Genomic DNA, 10,895 nt, shown 5'->3' with positions numbered 1-10,895 from the left:
TTTTAATTTCTAGGAGATTTTGGAACTAGTTATGGGTGGAGCATGACAGAAAAGAGGATAGGCCATTCACCTAAGAAACTCTAAACCTCCAGTGCTTTGTTTTCAATAACCTCGGTTGAAATCCATCGGCTTAAGTCCTGTGTCTGCTGTTCTCACCCCGAAGCAGTGGTGCACCACTGCTAAGCACGGCTACCAACTCTCCATCTTGAGGCCAGTAGAAGTTCTCCATCTCTCTCAAAAATTGGGTCCTGCATTCAGATGCCAGCCTTGTTTCCCAAAACGTGAATCAGCTCCTGAACTCCGTAAATTCAGCTCGTTTATCAGATGGCTTATTACTTCTCCAAGAATTTTCTTCTAAAATGATGCTTCTTGCCACCCAGTAACTATGGACAGTTGGTGGAAGCACTAAGCAGTGTATCATACCGAGTTACGCGTTGCATCTCACTATGAACTAACCCATCGCCAGCAGTGAGAGCTACAAGTTCCGTTTCATTTTTCACATCACAAGATGAGGAATGAGGAAACAGGAAGAAACGTGAATTAAGTGGTTTCCAGTAATGCACTGTCTGTAAAGCAGTTTTAAATTTAGTAAAACAATTATAATTATGGAATTGGCTTTCATGACAAAGTTTGTGGTGGTTCTGCATAAGAAGCAGCGATCTGGCAATTATCCGAGCAGAATCCAAACAGCCCTGGAGGCATCTTTTTTTAATATTACTGGTTGTATAATTTTGCCTTGCATACAGGGAAGTCCCCATGTTAAAATAGTAAGAAACCAAATTTAAATGACTATGTTTCTGATCTCAACACCTGCAAAGCACCATACTTGAGGTTCAGGGGAAAGCTATGGTTAGTGTTTGATTTTTTTTTTTTATTTTTTTTTTTTAAATGCGGCCAGAGCAAGCTTTTGTCTTTACAGCTGATAAGGGCATCGGGGGCTGACCCTGCAGTCCCAGCTCTGTATGCCCTCAGGGGACAGCCCAGCACTGGCACTCGCTGTAATTGAGGGTGCCCTTGCTGGGGACAAAAGAGGTGCTCCTGGGTTCACCTTTGCCTACGAGCAGCGCAGGACTGATGGGTGCAGCCCTCCTGTCCCTTCAGGCCTTTCTGCTCTCAGCTGGGGACGGAGGAGGAGGGTGCTGGTGCACTGCCGTTTCAGAGGGGCTTTGCTGGGGACCCTCATGCTCTCCCAGTGGGAGGCAGGGGTCCCTCTCCAGCCTGCCCAGGGGTTTCCCCATGCGTGGGGGCCCCCGTGGCCGGTGCTCCCGCGTAGCCCTGTGCTGAGGTAAGGCAGCGAGCAGAGCCATGCCGCTGAAGTTGGTTCAGGTCCTCAAAGGCTTTTTGGTGGCAGATTTTGGAGAAGCTGCAGGTGACTGAAAGAAAACAGTGGTGCAAGGGCAGGAGCTCTGGGAGCGCAGGACCGTCTCCCAGCCATACAGAGGACAGTGCTGGCGTCCCTGGGCTCGGGGAGCGAGTTACGTGCTTCATTCAGCCCCTCCGGCTCTGCTCAAGGGGTAAAGACTCCTCTGGCTGCCATTGCCAAGGCACTTGTCTGTCCTTGATCTTCTGTGAAATGGGTGCTGCAGCACCCTGTGCCATCACGGGGCAGCATCGGCGGTTGGAGGTGCCACTTGGCTATCGGGGCAGCTGACCTGGCCCTGGCCCTTCACTGTCCTCTGATTTTGGAGGTCCCTCCAGGGCATCCCCGAGGTCTCCCTGCTGCCGCCTCCTCCCCAACCCCGGAGCTGCTGGAGTGGGGCTGGGCTGGAGACTCCCCACGGGAAACACCGACTCAATACAAACCACAGCGAGTAAACAATTACAGGCACGATTGCAGCAGGACTTCCGCTTTCCTGGGGGCTTTAACGGCAAAGCTGAGCTGTGCGAAGGCAGAGGGGAGGAGAGGACACTGAGACGCCCAGGGAGGCAGGAGCAGGGGCCGGAGCAGGACGCCGCGGCTGGGAGCAGCTATGGGGGATGCCTTCATCCGGCACATCGAGCTGCTGGGTTACGAGAAAAGGTTTTTCCCCAGTCAGCACTATGTGAGTATGCAGCGACCTTCCGACAAGCTGAGCAGCAAGGACTGGTGGGGGTAAAACACCTGGCCAGCTTATTTCTTCAGATAAATGTGACTGAGGGCCTAAAAGCATCATTTTTTCAGGGTGTTGTGGCGGCTGGCATGAGCTGGAGGCAGCCAGAGGCTAAGATGTCTTGAACACACAAGATTTTGGGCATCTCCTTTGCAAGCCACTGGTTACTTCGCTGGCTTAGAAAGGGTTTTCCCCTCTTTGATTCCTACCCGTCTGCACGTTTCTGTCCCCACTCCATCCCTGCCGAGCTTCCCTAGCACCCAGCTTGCTCTCTGCCTGGGCAGAGCTACTCACATTGGGGTAGTGGAAGAAAAACACGCAGTTTATCCGAAACAGAAACAACCATGAGGTTCCTCGGGGGCTTCAGCTGCAGCGGGGTGCGGGGTGCGGGGTCCCGCTCGCCCGCAGAGCTGCAGTGCCTCTGCTTTGCCCCTCAGGTCTACATGTTCCTGGTGAAGTGGAACGACCTCTCCGAAAAGCTCGTCTACCGCCGCTTTACCGAGTTATACGAGTTCCACGTGAGTCGTCCTGGGGTGGGCTTGGGCCCCCGGCCCAGCGCACAAGGGCTTGGGGTGGGGAAAAATAGGTGGGCGAATTCCAGCTGAAATTGCCCCAAAACAAACCTGGCTCAAAAGAGGCTCCTGAGTCCCTGTGCTTCAATCTCCTTCGCCCCTTGAAGTGGGGAGCCACCGGCTCTGTGCTTCCCTGGCAGGTTTCTTCCGGTGTTGAGGCGTGGGGTCCAGCCAGCACGTGCCAGCGGGCAGCGGGGCGAGCGCCGGGAAAGGGGGGTAAAATGCAGGCAGGGGCACAGGTGCCATGGTGGGGTCCCCCAGTGCCATCCTCACAGTCATACCTCGCTCTGCTCCACAGAAAGCGCTAAAGGAGATGTTCCCTATTGAATCTGGCGACATCAACATGGAGAAACGGATCATCCCGCACTTGCCAGGTGAGGGGCAGGCGCCAGGGCTGGGGGCTGAGATAGAAATTGCATCTGGTCGGGAAATTCCCCGGCGGGCCGAGCTGTGCCGGCTGCCTCCCCCGCAGGTGCTTGGTGCGATTTCTGTTCCTGTTCACCAGGCTCGAAACCAAAACACTAGAAAGGCCCGTCTGAGCAGCAGCAGTGCTTTCTCCCAACACTCGCCAGCCCCACAGACCCCATCCTTCCTCCCCGGGGACGCCTTCCGGAGCATCGGCTGCAACCCCTGGCTGGTGCGAAGGGTCTGGCTTTGGGGAGCCTGAGCCGAGCCGAGCCGAGCTAAGCCGAGCCCTCCTTCCGTGACACCGTCACTGGGATCGGTTTTTACTGCCCTTATGGCAACACAGATACTTTATAAGAGGAACAATGCAGTATGTCTTCAATGACAAGGAATGAACTCCTGATCTAAAGAGCTGGCTGTCCCCAAGCATGGTGCAGGTCAGCAAAATTCCCCCTTTTATTGAATTTCCTGCTTTAAAGGAGGCAGGAAGGAGCGTGAGAAATAGCTGCGGGTTGTGGTCAACACCTCTCAAGGAGGAATAAACCTGCACCGTGCAGCAGCGTGGGTGCCACATCTGGGGGGGCTCCCCTCGGGGCCGGACTAACACCGCCGTGCCGGGACCCTTCCCATGCGCTGCTGCCGCCGGGCTGGAGCTGTTCAGAATGTCATCGTCGTCCCGTTTGGGGAACTGAAAGCGCTGGGGACATGGCAGGCGTCGGACTGCTGCGGGGGGTGCAGGGGTGCCACGGGCTGCACACATGCACCCCAACGCAGGGTTCAACCCTGCTGTGGGTCAGGGCTGCCAGCGGCATTTTGGAGCCGTGGGGTCAAGAGCGTCTGCTGCAGGACATGCACCGTGGCCAGTGGGATGGAGGGATGTGCAAGTTTTCCCCGGCCACAGGCTGGTCCCAAGTCCCTCCTTGTGTCCCGGTGCAGTCGCTGCCTTTGTGGCCCAGCAGCTGGGCTTAGTCTGAGCATGGATGTGGGAGTTATCCCGTAACGGAAATGGGGTCAAATGGGGTCTTTTCTGGGCTTGCACAAGCTCTGCAAGAGTCCACAGGCTGCAGGGGACGAGTCCGGCTGCACAGCACTCTCCTCCACGCTGCCTACGGCACCCGGGCTCGGTGCTGCGCCATGCCGCGCTCGCCTCCCCAGGCACACTGCTGAAACGAGGAACCCGCGGCTGCAGCGCTTCTGCAAAACAGCTGTGGCCCTGCAGTCAACTTCTCCCCAGCTTTTTCGGCACTGTGCGTGGCCCCCCGCATGTCTGCCATGGCCGGGGTCAGAGCAGCGAGGGAGAAGGCTGGGCCACGTTCCCGCACATCTTCACCGGATGGGCACCATGCAGCCATGCAGCACCCTCAGGCCAAAGCCACTCGTTTTCAGGGCAAAACGAATGATTCAGAGCAGCCTACTTGGGAAATTCCTAAAAACGGGGCCTCTGTCTGCTTTTTCCCCTCTCCCCCAGCCCCAAAGTGGTTTGACGGGCAGCGCTCGACGCAGAACAGGCAGGGCACGCTGGCTGAGTACTGCTACACGCTGGTCAACTTGCCCCACAAGATCTCCCGGTGCCTGCACGTGGTCAACTTCTTCAAGGTCCGTCCCGATGACATGAACCCCGTCACGGACAGCCAGTGAGTCCAGTCACCTGCCACTTTGGGGGAAATCCTGCGTCTCCGACCCTGGGCGCTGGCAGCAGCCCACAGGGAGGGCACTGCTGCCAGTGGTGAGGGGTGGTCGGCATTGAGCTGCCTTTGCTATGACTCCTCTAGGATCAAGAAGCCCGAGGTCTTCCTCCTGCCAAAGGATGCCAAGAAAAACCTCAGCGGTAAGTTGCCTCGGAGAGGTACAAGCGGCTGCCTCCACGGCAGCAAAGCCCGGCAGGGAAAGGGGCAGCTCCAGGGAGGACAGGGCAGGGCTGAGCCGAGGAGAGCTGCCCCATGGCACATGCCCTGGCCAAGAGCACAGGGGCCATGAACCAGCCCTGCCTGTGCCAGGGCTGCAGCTGGGATGAAACCACAGCCTGGGGGGAATGAGTCTGTGTCCTGGGATCCAGCTGGTTCCGGCCCAGAAGGTGCTGGGAGAGCGCTTTGGGCTGTCCTGGGTTGCTTTTGGCTTGCCTGAAATAGGGTATTTCTGCGCCAAGGGCTGGGAGAGGGAATGTCTCTCACTTCTCCCCCGCAGACATCACGGGCCCCATTGTCCTGCAAACCTACCGAGCCATCGCTGACTATGAGAAGAGCTCCACATCCGAGATGGCTCTAAAAGCTGGGGACATGGTGGACGTCGTGGAGAAGAGCGAGAGTGGTATGTGTCCGTCCCTCCAAAGAGCTGCTGAGGGCCAGCCCTCTCCTGGCCACCATTTCAGCAGGGATGGGGACTGCCCTTGCATCTTGTGTCCAAATGCAACATGCCCTGGGAGTAGGTTATGCCGGTGCACAGGCTAAGGGGTAGGTGGTCGTATGAGGGTCTCCCCGTGGAGAAGCTCAGAGCAAATGCAGCCAGCAGCACTGAACCTCTCAGTGCTTCCCGCCCCCTTGGGACATGTTTCACATTCACATGGAGCCACATGACACTTGGTTTTGGCCGGGGAGGGTGTGGGGCAATCCTAGAAAACCCTGCAACTGCCTTGCATGCCTCAGCCTGTCAGGTTTCCTGTCCGGGAGGAAACAGGATGAACTGGCCAAGCTCCCTGGTTGCACCATGTAAACAGAGACCAGCCCCGGCGCCGTCCCTTCTGCCCAGGACACGTGGATGCCTGTGCCTACCCCGGCCAGGGACAGACCCGGTGCTGGTGCCCCCACAGTGCCCCCAGAACACCCCCTGCTCTTGCCCACGCTGCTTTCCTTGCAGGCTGGTGGTTTTGCCAGTTGAAGAACAAACGGGGCTGGGTGCCAGCTGCCTATCTGGAGCCGATGGATGGTCCCGATGAGTCTGAAGAGCAGGAGCCCAACTATGCAGGTGACATGTTGGGGTAACCAGGGTGTGCATCAGAGCGCAGCCTGCCATGGCTCCCCGCTGGGCTGGTTCATTGCAAGGCCCCCCTCAGGCAGTCCACACTGCAGCAGAACCGCTGGGCACAGAGATGTTGCTGTAGGAGCTGCCAGGAGAGATAAATCTCATGGTTCCATGCTTTACTCTCAACCTCAGGAGCTTCCCGTGACCGGCAACTCAGCATTAGATGTGTGTTTTGGCTGATCACAGATGCACGTCTTCATCCAGTGGCCGTCCTGAGCTAGCTGGGTGCGTGCTGAGTTGCTGGGTAGTGAAGGAGCACGGTGCAGCATCCGAAACGAGGCACAGGCTTTCCCTAGCACTTGGCTTCTGCACTTTCCTTATCAGCCCTCCGCATCACCCCACCACAACAGCAGAGCCTTATCGCACGGAGCAGAGGGAGGATCCTGCAGACTCATGCTGATTGCTCTCTGGGCTTCGTCTTAATGGTTTTCAAAACACTGCAACAGACTGTATTAGCACAATGCTTCCTTCTTCCTGATTTAATGACCCGAATTATAAACACGTTCTTCAGCAGAGATAGGTGTGCTTCCACTGCTTGTGTTCACCAGCTTTCTCCTGGAGAGGTGCTGGAGGGGCCGGGATGAGCCACAGGCACCAACAAGGCTGGGGGAAGTCTGCATCCGCACTTAGAGACCTGAAGCACCCTGGGTCTTGCCTAAAATGTAGGGTAGATACTCTGGTGCCTCCTCTCCTCAGCAGCTGGAGAGGATGAGCCCCATCCCGGGGGTGGTAGCACACAACCCGCTGTCCCGATTTTGTGCGCAGGTGAGCAGTACGTTGTCCAGAAAAGCTACACAGCCGTGGAGGAGGACGAGCTGACCCTCAGGGAGGGTGATACCATCGAAGTCATCCACAAGCTCCTCGATGGCTGGTGGGTCGTCAGGTGAGAGATTTCAAGAACAAACCAGGCAAGCGGGATTCGGGCAGAGGGAAGGGATGAACCAGCAATTCTCCGCATCGGGGCTGTGAAAGCCACAGCCGGTTTGGTGCCGCTGCCCAGCACTTCCTTTTGCAGGGCTGCTTCTGGTAGCCTGTGGTTTTGCCAAATGTTAAACATTGCAGCTGGGGCTTCCTCTGCTGGGGGCTTCAGAGATATCCAAGAAGGAGACGGATGGAAAACAACTTCTTTTGCCTTAAAGTATTCTGGCACATTTTGCTTTGCAAAACCGCAGCTTTCCTTCCAGCCCTGGCCGGCCCTGCAAGCTCAGGCTTTCCCAAGGGGAACCCCAGCTGCATTTGTGCTCCGGAGAGTCACGGATTGCACATTCGCAGCAGGACACGACGTAGCTGCAAACCCAGGGGATCCTCCTGCCCCAGCCTGTGCCCAGGCGAATGGTCTGGGAGGATCTCCTGGTGTTTGCTGGTGTGCTGGGCTGGACGGGGAGATGGGCTGGGGACCAGGGAGCATTTCTTGAGCGCCCAGCAGCAGTGTGTCTGGCAGGGGGCCCTGAGCGATGCTTCAGGAGCCCAGTGAAATGCCCAGGGGAGATAATATGAGCTGGTGAGACCCTGAAAGCCGTGAGATATTGCTCTGTCTGCTACCTACTTGCTTTTGGGACATGCTTTCAGGGAGAGCCACACTTTCAGGGAGAGCCGCAGGCACACGAAGTGGGGGGACACTCAAAGCCCCTCTCGCTGCAAGCAACATGAGAAATAACCCACCCAGCACCAGCTGGGGACAGGCAGGAGGAGGTGGTGGTTGCAGAGCCATGACTGCAAGAGGTGTTGCTTTGTGTTGCACTGCAGGAAGGATGAAACCACGGGTTATTACCCCTCCATGTACCTGCAGAAAGCCGGGGAGGCGAACACCTCTGTGAAGAGTGAGCTGAGGAACCGGAGCGCTCCTCCACGAAGGTAGGAGAAGCCCTGGGTCGGGGGAAGGAGTACTAAAGCTCTTCTTCGAGGGCAGTGAAATGAAACCAGGCAGTAGTTTGAGGTGTCCCTTGCTCGCCCTGTCAATGAGGAACTGCCCAGAGGAGATGTGAGCAGGGCAAAGACAGACCAGGAGGCAGATCCTGCAGGGCTGCAGCAAAAATAGCTCTGTGTTCCCCAACTTCCACGGGCAGAGAGACAGCCCAGCATTTCTGATGCAGGACTGCATGATCCTGGCTTCAGCAGGTCCTCCAGCCAGGAGTATTTTTCCTTGTCCTTCTGCAAAGTTTCTTTTCTGGGCTAATCTCGTTTAATTTTCAAATTGGCCTTTTTCTTATTTCCTAAGTGCATCCACTGAATCTTTGAGAAGCGAGGAGAGATTTGACTAATCAGAGCTGCCAAATGGCCTAATCTGATGGGAGGATTTGAGCTAATGGAAGGGATTTTATTTTGATTAAAAAGATAAAAAGCAATAATAACTCATTAATTCCGATGTAAAGAAAACTGCTAGGAAGGGCAGAGCTTGCTGCTATCTTTTCTTCCCTACAAGAAAACACGGCAGCCTTGCTACAAAATCTCTCAAAATCCAGCTCTGCTGCAGCATGGATTGAGTGTAAGCCGGTGAAAAATGGCCCAAATCCACCTATTTGAGCGCGGTGATGCTTACTGATACCCTTGGGGGAGGTGAGGTGGCCTGTTTCAGGGACAGTGACTTGCCCTCCATGGTGAATGCTGTCCCTGTGGTGCCGGTGATGGCAGCCAGGCTGAGCCCTGTTGCAAAGGTGGTGACCTGCCGTTGTGGGCAAGAGCTTTGCTATGAAATGGGGTGCGTGCTCAGACCAGGGAAGGGCTGAAGGTAGACGAGCGCGTTGCCTCGAGCGGAGCAGGAGGACGATGCCACGGGATGGATGTCAGGAGGCACCTCACTCATGCCCTGGTAGTGAAGACAAAGCGATGGCCTCTGTCTGCCTGCTTGGGGACGGTCCCCGACGCTGGGGGTTCCCCTGTGGCAGCATGCCACCACACAGCCCCATGCTCAGCCTTTCACTTCTCTCAGTAGTTTCTCTGCTGTGGGTTCAACACTGCACATCCAGGTGCACACTGACGTGTACCCCATGCTCTGTTCCCCCGGCCCAGGGACTGATCCTTGGGTGTCAGGGAGCCGTGCCAAACCCCAGACCAGGGATCTCGGTGTTACAGCCAGTATAGATGCTGTATGTCCATCCATCCAAGAGCTATAGATCACTTCCAGGGCTTTCTTGAGCTCTGTTGGATAAACCTCATGCCCATCTCGTCCTTCCAGCCTTACGCCTGTTCTGCCTTGCCATCCCCATCATTACTTTCCAGACTTGTACTCAGGCTTCACCCTTCCGTATTTGCTTCCAAAGCACCGCTCCAGCTGCCTCCTAACGTGCTGTACATCACATCTCACCTATGGCTGCCCTTGAGGGCTGGCATCTACCTGCTGCCTTCCACCAGGCACAACCGAAAAGCAGATATTGGGGTTTGGGTGAGGCAGAGGAAGCACAGGGGGGAAATCCTCAGCGAGAAATTGCGTGGTGCAAGAGCTGCCAGCACGGAAACTGAAAGTTTTGTTTCTAACTCGCTGCAGATCCACCATCCGAAATGTGAAGAGCATCCACAAGCAGAGCCGGAAGCAGATCAGCCAGGAGACCTACAGGAGGAACAGCAAGAAGTACATCCAGAGCCAGAGGAACATGAAGGAAAATTTCCAGAAGGTCAATGTCATCAGTAAGTCTCAACGGGGCCTTTGCTCTGGACATGGGCTGAAGTCCTGCGGGCATGGCCTGTGCCCTCCAGCGCTGGTTGCTGGAGTAGGACAGCACACGGAGGTCACACCTTGCCTGTCCACCCTTCTCCTACGGAGAAAGCATGTGCGGGGAGGTGTTTCTTTTCAATGAGGTTTCTTACCTTTGGTTATAGGTCTGACAGAGAAGGAGCAGAATATGGTCCTGGTGGGAGGTCAGCCCACATTTAGGACCTGTGCTTTCCTCTGTGCACCTAACCTCACCCCTGCTGCTGTTACCATTGCCATTATCATGTGCATTAGCTGTCAGCAAAGCATCTAGAGGGAAGTGTTGCATGAAGAAGGAGGCTGCTATTGAGGCAGATGCTTTAGATCTGGTAATCCCTGTGCGGGACCCATGACCTTCCCAAGGGAGAGCAGCTCCTCGCACAGACCTGGAGCTGGGCTTCCACCTGAGCAGAGCTCCCAGCCAGGCACCGGTGGGCTTATCCGACCACCCTGACCTCCGGGAAGACCATCACACTCAGCTGAGACAGGAGGAGAGGCAGGAGCTTTGGTGGCCATTATATAGGAAGCTTTTGAACGTTCACATGAAGGTGTCGGGTGGTGGAGAGCTCTGACCCATCTGTACATCTGCTTTACCCGCAGTTGAGAAAAACGAGCAAGAGGAGAACAAGCCCAAGGCTCAACCTGCTGTTCCTCCCCGTCCCAGCAAAGACCTCATCCTGAACCGCTGTACCGAGAGCACCCGGAGAAAGATCCTGTGAGGCCTCAGTCCCCACCACCAGCCAGCCAATGCTTTATCTCTGCCAGCCCCTGTGCAGCCGGGGCTCAGGGCCAGGCCGGGGGATCTAGGTGGCTCTGGCAGCCGCCGCAGGCCCCGGGGGACTGCCAGCCAGATCGGCGCAGCCCAGCACCCGTCTTCATCCACCCACAAGGCGAGCCCGAGATGTCCTAATGACACCGTGAGGAGGGACCCGGCCCCGCTCCACTGGCTTCTGGGGGGCTGAGGCCTCCACAGCCACTGGAGACCCCTCGCCACTGGAGCCCCTTTTATCCCCTATTTGTATTTTGAATGATTTTGCGGTTTTCACCAATAAAGGAGAGACACTTTACAGACATATTTCAATGTCCGCCTGGATGGCTGGTCAACGCAGACACCGGGGAACA

The 10,895-nt window shown here is 56.2% G+C and overlaps 1 protein-coding gene across 1 annotated transcript; it reads left to right on the top strand.

Moving 5' to 3' along the window:
- The first annotated feature begins 1,970 nt into the window (after positions 1-1,970).
- NCF1 (neutrophil cytosolic factor 1) lies at positions 1,971-10,500 on the top strand. Its single transcript, XM_059829424.1, has 12 exons — positions 1,971-2,042; positions 2,528-2,608; positions 2,961-3,036; positions 4,536-4,701; positions 4,840-4,895; positions 5,252-5,374; positions 5,921-6,028; positions 6,851-6,968; positions 7,832-7,939; positions 9,570-9,696; positions 10,195-10,204; positions 10,374-10,500. The coding sequence occupies exons 1-12, from the start codon at positions 1,971-1,973 to the stop codon at positions 10,490-10,492; spliced, it is 1,164 nt and encodes a 387-aa protein (XP_059685407.1). The 3' UTR covers positions 10,493-10,500.
- Positions 10,501-10,895: the final 395 nt, after the last annotated feature.

This window comes from Gavia stellata, chromosome 25, assembly GCF_030936135.1.
Source record: "Gavia stellata isolate bGavSte3 chromosome 25, bGavSte3.hap2, whole genome shotgun sequence".
NCBI lineage: Eukaryota > Metazoa > Chordata > Aves > Gaviiformes > Gaviidae > Gavia > Gavia stellata.
The sequence above is the reverse complement of the archived record's forward strand: the minus strand, read 5'-3'. Positions and strand labels throughout refer to the sequence as shown.